At 39.3% G+C, this 15,934-nt stretch overlaps 1 protein-coding gene across 1 annotated transcript in view; it reads left to right on the top strand.

The window, feature by feature from the left end:
* Positions 1-1,736: 1,736 nt before the first annotated feature.
* LOC108679429 (teneurin-a) overlaps positions 1,737-15,934 on the top strand; it is a gene marked incomplete at its 5' end in the record, with an annotated part of 81,290 nt that continues 67,092 nt past the window's right edge. The window contains 5 exon segments of the mRNA XM_047885510.1: positions 1,737-2,042; positions 9,342-9,632; positions 11,354-11,551; positions 13,665-13,806; positions 15,132-15,173. Coding sequence (XP_047741466.1) covers positions 1,781-2,042; positions 9,342-9,632; positions 11,354-11,551; positions 13,665-13,806; positions 15,132-15,173 — 935 coding nt within the window.

Genomic DNA, 15,934 nt, shown 5'->3' with positions numbered 1-15,934 from the left:
ATTCTATTTCCATTCAAATTGCTTCATAATAAAATGTCGTTTCCAGTTGATGCGAATAAGTTTTTGATTGGTTTTACCCAACTACGTGCATGGTTCATGTATTCTTAAATATTATGGTATTACTTTAAATTATGTCTGAAATAAGTCGCGGAGACTTTTATTAGTTTTAGATCAAACCGCATTCAAAAAATCTTTGGTTACATTTTCGTTAAGCATTTTCGGGTTTCGTCTCTTAAAGCCCTCTTATAAATCTCTCTCGATCTCTTGTGACGCGACAAACACATTCGTCTTAGCCAAACGGTCTAAAAGTATGCAAATTCAGTCGTCGTGGACGATATTCCTTGCCATCCGATGATATTTCCATCTCTGTATGCTGTAAAAAGACTGTATGCGTTCACGGCGTATAAGTATTTGTGTTGTCGCGCACTTAGGCAGCCTTATTGATGGCGTGCCATGAAAGATGCTCGGCCTTTTACCGATATCGAGAAAGGTTTGCAAGCTCTCTTATTCAATAGGGATCCCCTCCCTCCCTTGACTTGTTTACTAGAAAACTAGACTCAATATCGATAATAACGGCGGTGTTTGAGGTATGAAAGTGCGTATAACGAGAAAGCCTCCAATGCTGAAAATCCTAGTCATTTTTCTGTGACAATAGAGAAGAGATCTGGGAATGAGGGCTCCTTCTTTTCGTGTCATAGCAGGACTCGAGCGCTCCCCTGAGTTCTCTGCTATTGGATTCTGGTGGTAAAGCCGTCGTGATTAATAGGCCCTTCTTTAGATGGCATCTTGGCAGGATTTCGACTCTTTGAATTATAATGGTCGTTTGCGATTTCGTATTCTAGTTAAATGAGCGAGTACTCATGAAATCGACAACAAAATTTGTTTAGTTTACCATCACTTTTCGTCACGTACATTACAGCTGAATTTTGTACGAAACACATGTCATAAAGTTGAACTTTGTTCGAAGATTTGAATAAGATTTCGTTCTTTGTTCCACGATTTGACTTTGTTCGAAGACTTGACTTCAAATTCGAAGATTTGACTCGGTACAGAGTACGTACGGACCGTACGTAATTTAGACTTAATCAATGATGCTAAAGATGCTAAATCTAAAATCAATGATGCTAAACTAATCAATGATACACACTAATCATTCTAAAGTTTTCAACGATTATTTTTAGGCGATTGGAAGCTGAATCTGAAAACAATATGATAGTGTTCTCGGTTGCAGTACAAATCATGCATCGGTGGGCCCTTAATATCGTACGATGAAATTATCGCTAGACCACCTTGATATAAAAGACAACGTATAATTGTCTGAGATTAGATGAGTTACGACATAATGTTGTGACGTCATTCATCGTCGTTGTTTTGCTCTCAGACATAGCCAACTTAAATAAATGGTTGATGCGTTCCCAGATAATGGCGAGTCTCTCAGGGCAAATTTCTAATAATTCAGTCTGTGAAAATCAATTTATCAAATCACGGTTGTAATAAATTTTGATTTACTATGTTCTTTTCGTAGTGTGAACAGATCGTAATCCAATGATCCGTGCGATGAAGCAGTCTTCTATTTTTACCGTTTGCTAGATTGTATTTTACCAATAATTTTACCTTTTTACCAATTATTTTGCGTTTTTACCATAAATGTAATGGAGGGGAGCGTCCTTTCCTGCATTCAAATTTCTTGTATAACCCTATCCGTTTTTAACCGAATTTCATTTTTGTATTCACAGATGCAAGACAGCGGGTAACGTGAGCGGCAGCCGCAACCCGTTACATGGACGGGCAGGCCGGCTCGATCAACCCGCGAACCCCTGGAGTAACCCCTCGAGCCGGAGGGGTTCCGGCTTACCGGGATATGAATCCCAACGGCGGGGTACAGCAGCCCGGGGCTCGGTATATGAAACGCTCCCCATCGAGTGGTTTAGGTGACAATGGAGGCCTGGATAGTGACTCTGAAGACGAGTACGCGGTGAGTGACGAGCGACTACAGCAACAACATCCTGTCAACGCTGCCAAGAGGACGCGCAAAAGTAAAGGTAAGCCTATAACCTTTACTTGATATTTCTTGATATTTTCTTGCGTGCTAGGATTTTTTTGTGTGTTCTAATTGCGAATATTTTGAATTCTAAATTCTGGCATTATTTTATTTGTGTGTAATGTATATAGTATATGAGATGTCTATAGAATCACTTTTACGGCTCTTTCAAGGCCATGCGACAGAATTCGTTAATAATCTGTTTTTGGGTAAGTCATAAGGATAAAGTTTGAAAACTGTTTTTTTTTTCTATCTTCGGGAGCTAAAAATGATCAAAACATTCGTTTAAGTTCCTGGTCTCATGTAATTTATATCAAATTAAGTCAATTTTAACACATTTCCTTTTAATTTAAACAAAAAATTCAATTTTTATCGTGTCCGCAAATGGGAAATTTATGAAAGTTGTATTTCGTTCGAAAAGTATAAAGTAATGTCTTCAGATAATTACAGTCCTACAGTTTACAGTTCTCAATGATTTAATATCGTTTTCAAAGATTGATTTTTAGTCATTCGAACCGTCTTTCATCAGTCCTCGTGCAGCTTTTTTCATTAATCCCTGCATTATTAAAATAATTCACACTGGTATTAGCAACGCACGCGATTTAATTCAGCTCTCTTCCGAGTTTTCCATTCGAGACGTCATTGAAATGCTAATTATTCCTTTGGTTTGAGCTCGTCTTTTCAATTCGCCGCATTAAAATTCCCACCTTTAATTATTTCCCTGCAAGGCCCTGGATTCTCTGGTTTCCTTCTATAGTCCTGCGAGAGCCAGACGTGACTGCGCTCGATCGCAATCCTGACACTTCGTCCTTGTTTAAAATTTTTATCTGTTTCAGAGTCAAGACAATTTAAAGTTCCTTTTAGTTTCAATATATTTTCATTCGTGTAGCGGAGTGTTAATGTTGAAACTTATTTGAAGTGCAAGTGAAGAGATCAACTGATGAGAACAAACTTCAATTCTTCTTTCCATAATTTTGTTACTTCCTCAAAAAGTGAGAATTGATACTGATGAAAGTATCAAATTCTGATGTAAAGTTTTGATGTGGAGGCAGCGACCTTCAGGCCCAGTGTAGTTCATTAATGGATTTTAGCGACATCGATCACTCTTTGTCTCTGCTGCCATGGCTTACCATTCTTTCTCATTAGAAAAACATTCTAGGTCTGATGGAAACTATAACAGCAGCGAGCCTCGCATTTGTTCCCGAAATTCGTTGTTGATGTAGATGAAATGATCATATTAGACTTGCTCAATCTTTTTCAGCTTTTTGCTGAGCTACCACTTTCATATCTAACATCTAACGAAATTTAGTTACCAGCTTCTAATCAAAGCAAATTTCATTATCACTATACACACAACTTAGAAACTTGTACTGCAGTTCATGTTACATTCACGTGTTCACCGATACCGTTTTATGATCCAGCTTTATGTTATTGATGGTGGTTTTCGTTCTTCCCATCACATTATTTCGTATCGAATTTGAATGAAAAATAGCTTTGACTTTTCGTCTCAATCGTTATCCAACTTTGATAAAAGGTTTTTGTCAATATCTCTGTACAATTTCTACGTCGCCTTGCCTTTTCTGAGGCCCTTTAGGTCATTAAAGTTTAGATCGGCGGTATCTCGATCGATGGTCGAGTTCCACAACGTCTTTCTGCGGTGCGTGGCTGTCCTTCTCCATACTTCAGCTGTCTCGCAGCTCATTGCAAGTGGCCCTCACTATTTGTCCGAGTTCAGGCGTCTTTCTTAGGATGTCGGAGTTGACACGATCTTTCCACCACTGGAAATCATTTAGCGATGGCAAGTTTGCACGGCCAAAGTTTTCCTTGGATGAGCAGCGAACTCCGCGGCCAACTTACTTCGCAGGAGGCATTGTCAGGCTGCTGATCACCGACGTGCGGCACTTCCACAATTAGTGCGACGGATGTGAAGGGAATCTTTGCTGGATTACGTTTTTTACCCATGTTTTTCGCGTGCTGAAGGAAGTTATTGTTCTGAATAAAAATCTGGTAATGAAGCACGAAAACGAAGCTGAATTTATCGAAAATTCAGATGCAAAAAAGTCTGGAAATCGAGTATAAAGTCAGGTTAGAACGGAACGAAAATTCTCAAAAAAATCTCATCAAATGTGTTTGCCTTCCCCTAACGCTTGCATTTCATTTATTTAAACTGACATTTATAAAGCCAATAATAATATTCGATATCTTCTATTCTCCAATTAGAAAGCATATATTCCTTCCTCTGGGCTTCTCATTAATTTTTTATTGAACTATCTTGTGCAAGTGGCTCTTTGCATCTTTCTACAGCCCCGGTTTTTGCCCTCGTTTGTTCTCAATATCTATAAGCAATGTACCTGCTGTTACAGTTATCGATGCTTGCAGATGCAATTAAGACGGTCGGTGTAAGAGATGCCATACTTCTAAACTTTAATTTTTGATCTTGCATGACGTCAATCAAAAGAGATCTCTTTTACTTCCCGCATCGCAAACCATGAATTTATCCGACCATCGATCAGCCCGTGTTGAACCCCATGCATGAGTGGTCTCGAGATCAATATTATACATTGTTTTTGAGGAGTTATACTCGTGCTATTCTTCGCATCGAAAACCTTTTCGTGCTATCTGCAAGTACGCAGTTTGGTCTCCTCCTCATTACAATATTTTACTCCTATAATAATGTAAGTGAATTCACTCCACAGGAGTACCAAACCATATATTCAGGCCATAATTACTACGTTCGGGTGAAGGGACATGAATTAGTGACATTAAATATTGTAAAAATATTATTGAATATAAGGAGGAATTCATCGGAAGAATTCCACTGCGGCCATTACTGACCGCCTATAAAACTTGTGCCAGTGAAATTTGTGTATGATTCACAGAGTACAAATAAGTAAATACACTGTATATCTCACAATTACTTTTTAGAATTTTTAATGAATGACATCTAACTTGAGTTACTTAAAGAATAAGTATGTATGCTTTTAAGCACGTACTCCTTTCGAGTTCATCCAAGCTTAAAAATGTAACAAGACGGTATGTAACAAATATTTGAGATTTTCTTAAAAAAAAATCTAAATTCTTCTTTCATATTTGGCAATTACAGCTCTGTCATGGGCGGATTTTGGCCAGCACCTGAAGGTGCGTCGTACATCATGTGGCGGTGCAACGTGCCGTGCAAATGGCGCCAAGTTTAGGTGTAAGTTAGAGGTGCAATAACAGGACGACACTGGTGACACACAGGCCTCTACATTATAGTGGCTGTGACACATACACAGCACCAAGGCGCGTGTCGTGATGTAGCTCAGCAGACCTTTGCTGCTAAATGTCTCATTAAATTTTGCCCATGCGTATGATGAATACGTTGGAAAAATTACAACGTAGTTCTGTCATGTGTTATTAGGACCTCGAGTTTCTTATTATGCAATATAGGCAAATGACAATTTTTTGCCTTGTGTGGTTTGGTTTCCAATTTTTTAGGTATGTCAGTCAGTATGGTTCGAAATGGTTAGTAGAGATAGCTTGGAGACACGTGAAATTAATTTTTCGGGTTACAAGGCAATTTTATGAATTCTAAAGGCAACCTCACAATTTATTGGTTGAACAAGATAGATTCCTGGGGTTTGAATATAAATTACACGAGTTTAATTTTTATTGATGATATTTTACCGTCAATCAGTTTCTTGTATATTTTTTGCAATTAAGCTTTGAGAAACCAGGAGGGTCAAACTAAATGTGTAAAAACTATTGATTGTTCATAGTTCCACTTTACCCCAGATGTCCAGATGTAAATCTTGCTTTACAAATTCGTGCGCTCGCTCAAACAATGCGTTTGAACTCGTCTTAATGCAGCGATTGTCTTGCAAACTCTCCGCCTCACGCATCCTTATCAAGAACTTGTAAAAAGTTCAAGAGGAAATTCCCCAAGTATTCAATACTCGCATTGCTATTCGTCAACTTCCCTCGTAAAGCCATAAAATTCCTCAACAACTGCCATAACTGCTATGCAAAACTGGGCATGGATGCGTCTGTAAATCCACGGAGCTCTTGTCTACCAGAAGAGGTGTCTGCCAAAGTGTCCGTTTGGCGCTCCGGAGAACGTTACTGAAAAGCATGCACGGCATTGCGATGTGGCGCGCGAGTGCGAGAGCCATGGCTTTGCTGCTCGCCGTGTATGGAAGCTGTCGACCCGAGCATCAGATTACCCTTAGAGATGTGCTCAGATTTGCGCGCTCGGTATTCTGAGGAACGCCTTTCGGATGCCAGCGATTTGAGGCCAGAACCGCTAGATAGAAATGAAGCAGAGTTCCAAGAACAAAGCACAGCACCGAAAGGGCGTTCCTTGTCATGCATGTGTAATGTTTCCGCGACGCTGAAATTCGTTTTATTCCAAACATTTCGGCACCAGACCTTAGCTTTGGCTCTTTGTTTGATCTAGTGCTTGCGGAGATTCTGCGCTTGCCAAATGAAGTGCAAAACGCTACTGAACTACTACTATCTGAGCGCCCTCTTTGATATTGAGAGAATAGACAGATGATCCACATACCTTCCAACTGCTGTTACTATTCAGTTTATTGCCTGTTGTTGGACAGGAACGATTCTGTTCTTCTCAACCTTACTTTTCGGTCCAGAATTCAGGCTTGCAAATCTACTGAAGCTCAGCTGCATGCGAGACATGTTTTCCTTTATTGCTTCACTGACGATAAACTGCCCATAAATATGAGACTGACGGATAGGGCAGAGTGACTGCCTGGCTCGTGTGAAGTCTTGAACAGTGAATAGTGAGAAGTGAGAGACTACATGCATTATATTGATCCACTCTCTTGTGACAGAACATATATATAGTGTCATTGTGACCTTGCTGTCCACTACGGATCCATCGAAGAACATTCGGATCCGTCATTTGCTTAGTGTATATAATACGGGGTGCACTATTTTAAGGCATACCAATACCAAATGGCTTACACTTCGGTTTTTCTTAGTGAGGAATGAAGTTACGTTCCTCATGATGGACCTACCTACAGTGAGAAACTAATTTAGACGAATAGAGGGATTTTTTTTATTTCTTTCGATTTGTAACATGAATTTTTATTTCATTTAGTAGATTCATTTTAATTCTGTGTAGTTAATTTAAAAGTAATTTTTTCTTCTATTGTTGAGCATAATATTTTGTGGTCCTAAAATTCCTTAGATGTTCTTTTAGCATTTTTTCTCGAAATTTCATTCCAATTGTGATATACCATCGATATTTATATACCGTCTCGATACTTATCGATATTTATACACCGTCTCGGTATACACTGTGATAGAAGCTTATTGAAATGCAGTAGTTTCCGCTTCAAGTCAGATGTGCTTACGTCAGATTTGCCAGCTTATAATTCCGTAGTCGCAGTCGGCGATGTAAGATCTGTAGGTTGTTTGACGAGATTCTAATACTTTCTCCGATACTGCTAAACAGATGGGTTCTACTTTCTGTATTGCTAATGCACTCTCATAATATTTCCTAAAATTATCTTAACATTATCACGATTATGCACTCTGAATTATTTCGTGTGAATATGCAAGTCGGCATCGCAAACAATGAGTTGAAACTGCAGTGCACGAATTCCTGTCAGTAGCTGGTAAAGACGGCCTTGTCCAATCACCATGAAAGTTAATCTATTATTATTTTAAACATTTTTAGCTTCTAAGTTTAGATTGAACCTTTTTCTTCTTATGCACTAATTTTCTCGTAGGTCTGCGATATTGCCATTTGGAGGTTGCTTCTAGGACGCGGCACTCGTCAAATATGCCAATTCCCTGGATTTTCTATTAGATTGAATTCCAAGATGACGTGAGGGGTCGAGATTGCCGCCAGCAATCGGTGTCCTGTGGAGGAAAGGCAGTTTGAGCTTTCATGAAGGCTTCTTCCCTTCTCTTCAACCCCGTAGTTTGGAACGTTTTCCCTCGCTCTCCCTCTTAATTGTTTCCTGTTGTTGGCCGTTGTCACAATTTCTTACTCTTTCCCTAAGGCGAGCTTTTTCGTTCATTGTTTGAGGTGTCCCCTACAATAGCCCTTTTATACGTTCAAGGCCTCATTTTTTTCAGACACAGCAAAACTACTGTCGAATTTTAATAGATCTTCTAAATTTTTGTACTGGTGTACGATATTTTAACGTCTTTCAATATACTTTTGTTAAGCAAGTGTATCGAGTTCCTCGAACGCATATAAGGGTACTTTTAGGCCGTTTAGGTCAGGTGTGCTAAGTTCAATTTGTAGCATATAAAAGTTTATTTACTTACATACATTATGATACTAGTTTTTGCGCGAATCTAGCATTCTTGGACAAAAATTGTTTTAAATCACTTATTACGTTGGATTTCTTCTTTTTACATCGCAAGGAACTTAAATGAGACGAAATGCAGTAAAACTTGATGATTGTATAACCGAGTTATAACAAACTCTTACTTTGAAGATAAATGTATGCGTTATCTATATGTTTATAAGTTTAAACTTGAAGTTGTTGCTATAATATATGTTGATGTAATATATCCATTGAACAATCATTACACCGGAGACCGGATCAAAAGTCAAACCTTATAAGTGCTGCAAACTAAGGTGCGTGAGTCGCGCTCGAGTCGACCGTATAGAGCGCTCCTGCGGTGCCAAAGAATGGACCTGGAAATGGATCTAAATAGGCCGCCTAGAGGGCACCCAATATCCCTGCTATAGCGGCCAGATAGGGGGCCGCTATCCATGTTTATTATTATGGCCTAAAGTAGCGAGATCAAAGGCGTTGGGTATTGGGCGCGTAAATTGACACTTGCGAAAGGGAGGTCATTCTTATTGGACAAAAACGAGCATTTCTGACAGCGCCGCCCTTATCGCTCTCTGTACGCTGGCGACGACCGTTGCGCTCATATCGTTCTGTACCTTCAACAACAGTAACTTGTTCGGTTAAATGGCAGCTGTGTTCATGATTATATTCAAGCAAATCGATCATCATGCTTCTATACTACCATTGTTTCAGTATTATTTCAATCATAATTTCTGCCTATTCGTTAGAAATGTATTAATTCGATTATTAATTATTGTCTTGGTCGACCAGAGCTCTTGAAGAATTTACTTTGTTAGCTCAACATTTCCTTTTTTTTTCACCCTCTTCGGACTGCATTGATGCTACCGTACCTACTCGTACGATTATAACGTTGTAAAATTATGCAGTTTGAAAAAGGTTAAGTTCCTTTGCAATTGTTGAGATTGAGTTGGTAAGATGAAATTTGGTAGGAACTCCCAATAATTTTATTTCTCTTTCTTACCCAGACCACGGCTCCTCCATGCGAGGTGGTGTCACTCCAGTCACCTCTCCGGGTGACGTGGACTCAGAGTACAGATGTGGAGGTCCTCAGTACGCCAATCCCAACCTCCTACCGCCAGAATATTTCTCCAATTCCTACTCCAGCTCTAACAATGATCAGTTCGATTCGAGGAGACCAAACCCACGACGCATCCCGACCTCGGTGTCGTCTTCAGACAACAACTCGGACACGACCTACGCAGAGAGCGGCGACATCAACTCCAGCCTCAGGGCTCGAATGCAGGCGCTGGATAACCGTAAGTTCAGTTGTCATCTTTGGATGGACATTGTACCAAGATTTAGTTACTTAAGTTCGCTTTTTGATTAACCAGTTTTCTGATCATCAATGCTGAAATGCTTCTTAATTAATCTAAATGAGAAAATCTGTCAAATATGGTTAGACGTTTATACTTCTTACTTGCAATTTTGGTCAGTTTAAATAGAAAATTTTACGACAAATTACAAGACAATGCCTGAAACATTCGACTAACCAGCCTAAATTATTGAATCGTTTGTGTCACCCTGTCACAATGCCTACTAGAAAACTCGCTTCTAAACGACATTTTAGGCCATCAAAAACTTTATCTAAATTGTTTATTTACTTTATTACAATATAGTTCTTTTCTTGTGATTCGTTTTTGAAATGCCAAAGAGAAAGTGAAGAAACGACGACCTCTCTTTTAGCGACAGTGTATCATCTGAAGGCTGCGACATGCACTGCATATTGCGCTTGCGTTCTATCCCCCTCTAATGGTTGCCGACACTGTTACCCCCAGCAATATTCGCCCTATATAATAGCCTAACGAGACTCTAAGATTCTTGTCGCCCCATCTCAGGCTGCGAGTGGTACGCTCTCCCAAACGAAGCTACTGCGCCTATACCCGAGATCCTACGCCACAGTTTCTTTCTTTGTCTTCTCACTTTTCTTATTAGCTCGATTCCTGCTCCTCTTCTGCTTTGAAATTAGAACGATTTAAAAGTTTCAATGCCTATCTTGTTGTCGTGTATCATTTTGCAGACATGGTTTTCCGAAATGCGATTTGTGTTAATAATGATTACACAATAATTGGACGTTGCCTGCAAGTGTATCTAATAGCTGAAGAATTGCAGTGAACAACGCTTCCAAGTTATATGTAGTGAAACAAGAGCATACTTCATACTTTAATATCTCGCGTACATATAAAATTTTGGATTTTATTTATTTTCTGATCCGGTTGGTCACCTCAATATTCTGAATCCATGAAATATTTAAAGTATTCGCAAAGATTCTGAGCAATCCAATCACCGACGTGGTCTCAACAACACAGTTGACATTAAAATTGTGCAGCGTGAGCAGAGATAGCACAATTTTTCACATTGCAGATCGAACTGCTCGGATTTATACATGGTTTTAGCGATGTTTGTCCTAGTGAGTTTTCCATGGAGTATGAAGTCTGACGCTGAACCAATATGTTGGATGGCACAAAAAATTTACTTTGCCGCGTAAGGCAATTTGTTGCTCCGTCACCTTTCATCCCGAACAATATTGGAACCCACTGGAATTTCCGATAACTGGTCCCGTAAAAAGGCTTCCTAGTAATTTGCTCTCTTGCCGAGCGTTGCATCACGACTATATCGTATTGAACGTTTCATGCTGGCCGATCGCTTTAACAAATCATTCTTTATATGCTGAATATACGCTTTCGATTTTGGGAGAAAAAAAATTACATCTATATTTCCGGTGTGGCGCTGAATCAGGGATCGCGGTGAGCAAACGAATTAATTCGACACGAGAAATTGCATTTTTGGTTCTGAGTTTATTTGAAGTGCTGTCCATTTTTCTAGCAATTTAATATTAGAGAAAATGTCAATAAAATTCCGCATACGTATTTTGGATTATAACGTTTTCATTCAGTTCGAATACTTTGAATTTTGTTTAGCTGCGAGTTGCAAAAATTTAAGATGATTACACCTCAAGTTCTTCATGGCTTTTCCACAGAGCTGGTTGGCAGCGCCGAAATGCTGCCATCTGACGTGCTGCAGCGAATATCCCCACACCACCTCCTCATGGAGATGCGCCCCGGGGGAGGCTCGGGTGGGGAAGGGCCTGAATGCCCTCCCCCTAATCCTCCCTACCCTCCACCAACACCCGAGGATGGATACCAGCAACCACAGAACACGGTGTTTCTATCGCATGGTGAGTCGTGCTTCTATTTGGATTAAATTTCTACTATTTCCCTTTGTTATGATCAAATAGTTCTCTCAATAACGTTATTATGGGATTTTCCGATGAACAGCTTATGTGACGCCCATTTCTACGCTATCAGCTCTGAAACGATAGGAGAATTTAGAGATTCAATCAAACGCAGCGCACTAATTTTAATCGGGCTTGATACATTGGAACTGACATAGAATTGTTCTCAATATCACCAGCACAATTTGAAGCTCGCATCAGCGCTGCACTCCAATATTTGAAGTATAATGTTTACTCTGATCCAATATTTCTTAAATTCGATTTACTCTCAAGCGTAAAATAAAGAAGATTCACTCTCATGCGGACTAAACCTAAATACTTAATGTTAATGCCCACAATTCAAGGAATGCTATGATTTGGCACGCTTGCTGCTCCCGTTGTTCTTGCTAGCTATCTTCGCTCGCTTGCGTTTTTTAATGGCTAATAATTTAGTATCAGACACTTCAATTATTCAGTTGACATTATTTTGTTAATGTCGAACAGATTATGTTCTAATTTAAGTGAGATCGTTGTTATTTTAAGCTTAACATTTTTTCATATGCTTCCGGGTAATTTATTATAGGGAATGTATGTTATTATTTCAGGGATGCTAGCAGAGCCAGAACTAATGACTGGGAATGAGTTTCACTTTTATGATTATCGACATGGTTTTATTGCATTTTAACCAGCTTAAAATGATTGGTGCATCTTAATTTATCTTTGAATGGGTTATGAATGGCGACTGAATTACTGAAAAGCTCTTCTTAACGCTTGAATTGTAAATTTCTCTGTTTAGGATTCTTCATATGTTGTTCATTATTTATGAGTTATCGTCAACATCCTAATAGTTCATCTTCTTTCATGCGTGCTGCGTTGATGAGTATTTTTTTTCTTTCGGAATTGCTGATATACTCAAATCCTGGTAGGCAAGTCCCGAGACTTTCTCTGGTGTAGGATTGCGATTTACTCGAAGTAAATACCGTAGACTTTCCCATAGTTTTGACAGATTTTTGTCGATCGTGAATATGCCATTCACATTTGTGTCTGAACGGTAAATTTGTATGCAATGTATTGACTTTAGTGAACTTCGCTTGTTTTCTTCTGAGATGAATTTGTTTCTGTTATTAATTCCTCTCATTTTGTTAAGAGCTGCGTCGTAATACTCGAACTTTTGTGTTCGCGTTTACAGCCCTTTTGGATATTGAATGTAGAACACTCGAGTTGCAGGGAAACGTCACCAATGAAGAGAAACTCTCACCAATGTCTTTTTCTTGACTATTTCTCTCGACCGTCATTCACGACCTTCATTCCCGACCGTCTTTCACGACCTTCACTCACGATCGACCGTCTATCACGACCGTTATCACAACCGCCATTCACTACCGTCATGCAAAACCTTCACGCAAAACCGCTTTTCACAACCGGGAACTGTGGGCTCTAATTTCTGTAGAGGCTGGATTGCAGTTAGCGATTCTAAGACCCTCAGCCGCAGCCGCCTCAATGACGCACGATAATTAAGTTTCTCCGCGTATCGCGAGCGAAGTAAATGCGGTGCAGCGATCTGCGCAAGTCATGAATGCCGGGGTTTAAAGTTTTCAGTTGATTTCTTTATACACGAGAACTTCACTCCTGAACTCCTGCTGGAAATATTCCTGGCAGAAAACTTTTAACCCAAATGACGTTATGTTTATTAAAGTTAGAACATTTTATCATGATTTTCGGTAACATTTTAACATGATTTTTAGCATTATTTTCGGTAGCATTTAAACAATTTTCTACCTGAAAGTCATGATGATTTTTTCGGTCATTTGTGTTTGATAATTCTGAAAGAAACTCGTACGACTTTGTCGCACTAATGCCGTTTTCTACATTGCGTATGCATGCAATTCTCCCAGCAGCGCTGTAGATGATCATACGCTGTAAGCAATCACATCTCTTTGAGCTGCTAAGTTCATGTGACCGAATCTGGTGAAACGCAGAGCCTCGAAGGGGCGACACGCGATTTCCATAAGTGCTTCTTCTGCAGCCTTTTAGTTTAGAAATTCTTGCATTGAGTTCTTTATTTATTGATCCCCAGAGTACCTGATGGCAGGCAATGGGGTTCGGTATCCCGGCGCTAGAGGCGGGGCGAACAAGTCCCCTGGGGGACAAGCCCTCTACTGCACCCCATCACCTACCCGGGATTATTACTCCCATAACAATGCTCAGCAACCTCCTCAGTGAGTATCTTGTTCTCTATTACTAATATAAATTAATCTATTCTTGATTTCTTTAAGAATTAAATTATATAAGAAAAATTTGATGTCTAGCTTGTTGCGCGAAAAATTCTGAGGTATTGATATTTGTTCAAACATTTTATTACGTGCATTTTACTATCAATGGCAAGTAAAGAATGTGAAAGCTTTGAATTTAACAACTTTTTAAATGTTCGGTAAACTGCAGTTGAATTTATCCACTCCATCTCTGAAAATCTTTTAGATAAATCGCGCCGAAACATCGCTTCAATATTTCTTTGGCACAAGCGACCACCGCTGGCCTTGTCGAAGGCAATCGAACGGCTTAAAACTTTACCGATTTCCGGCGACAATTTTTTTCTATCATTTGCACTATCAGCTCACCAATCGCGATCGTCGCTGGTGCGTTGTTTGTAGCGTCGACAAGTTCTCGAGCTCATCCCTCGTTTGGTGCTAGTGACCAGCAAGTTTGAAATTGGACAACGCTGACCGGGAGCCAGATGGCGATGGAGTCCATCAGCGCCACCTGCTGGCCCTTGATTAGCTCCATTTGGGAATTCGCACGAACCCAGATGCTCGTTCCAAGCCTGGTCGCTGTTGACGGCAGCTCGACCCTTTCGCTGTCGCCCGATCGCACGCGAGGCTCATTTTTGAGCACGGAATTCTTCCGGACTCGAAAAATAATTTTTGTCGAGGTGTCCGCTGACCACATAGGTGGAGAATGTCATCGGGAATTTGATGATTTTGTTGCGTTTGAATAAATCGCTATTTTGACATTGATGGCGAGAGATACTTTTTCGCCCCTCATCATGCGCTCATTTACATAAATTGTCCATATATTTCAAAGAGTATTATAGTTTGTTTCATTTTTAAACAATTCTAGGTATTATTTGACATTTTTTTCAAATCTGACCATGTTTTATGTTCCACCATATATCCTCTTGGATTAAATTTTTCGTTTATTGCTATTTATTTTGTTATTTGATCGAACATTTAAGTTTTCATTTCCTTATTATTGTTATTGCACCTGTGTCGCTCTGTAGTACAGAAAATCGGTATGCTTAGTTGAACTTGAAGCTACTAAATTATTATGCAGAAGCCTTAACATTTTTTATCAACAAAATATGTTCCAATGAACTACCGTACTGGTCACGAACAAGTTTTTGTCCACTGTTTTTATTTTTTTTTCGACATTATCGTGAAAACACTTGTCTGAATCACATCCTCGTATTATCTTGATTGTACCGAATCCATTTTTTTTGGCATGCTTCACTTTTTTGTTATGATTTTAAGTTTTTTCTGTCATCCAGGGAGTTCTACTATTACCAGCAAGTGCATCCCCACCAGCCCCAGTGAGTACCGCTGTGTTATAACTTCTCCGTTCTTGTACTTCTTTCCGTTTGCTACTGTTACCTGCTCAAGTAACGCAATTATCACTGTTACCTGCTTCAGTAACACAATTATACCATGTTTTCTACTTCATTAACGCAATTATCACTATGTTACCTGCTTCAGTAACACAATTATACCATGTTTTCTACTTCATTAACACAATTATCACTATGTTACATGCTCCATTAAGACAATTATGCACCGGCTTTGGCGGGACGTATTCTACTTCTGTATTATACTCGCCCTGCCATGGTTTGTCATTTCCGGTTTGCGGCTCTAGCCCATTTGTGAATTTGGCTCACTTGCTTTACGGAATGTTGGGAACAATTGCTGGGACTCCGCAGAATTCATCTATCATTTTTCAATGCTTTTGTATTTTTCTGTGTGAACTAACCATTACTCATAAAAACACTTACTAGCCATACGTCGTATGAGGGTATTTTAGATTTGGGTTTTTTTTCCTTTCTGATGATGAATTTAATAAAAAAAATTTGTGTGCTTAATGAATAGATTGCAGCTCCCATTAAATTACTCAGAAATAAATGTTTTAAGTAATTTATATCAAATTGTTTTACTTTTACTCAAGTTTTCAAACCTTTTGTTGGCTTCATTCCAATGTTCGGTGTTGAGAGAGAACTAATTCCATTTTGATTTCTGAAGAAAAAGTACGGTTGATGTAATTTGTTCCAGTGACATCCATCACTTTTCTCGTGCAGTGATT

This window comes from Hyalella azteca, unplaced genomic scaffold (genome assembly GCF_000764305.2).
Source record: "Hyalella azteca isolate HAZT.00-mixed unplaced genomic scaffold, Hazt_2.0.2 contig2238, whole genome shotgun sequence".
NCBI classification, from domain to species: domain Eukaryota; kingdom Metazoa; phylum Arthropoda; class Malacostraca; order Amphipoda; family Hyalellidae; genus Hyalella; species Hyalella azteca.
Note: the sequence above shows the minus strand (reverse complement) of the source record. Positions and strands in the feature narration are given on the sequence as shown.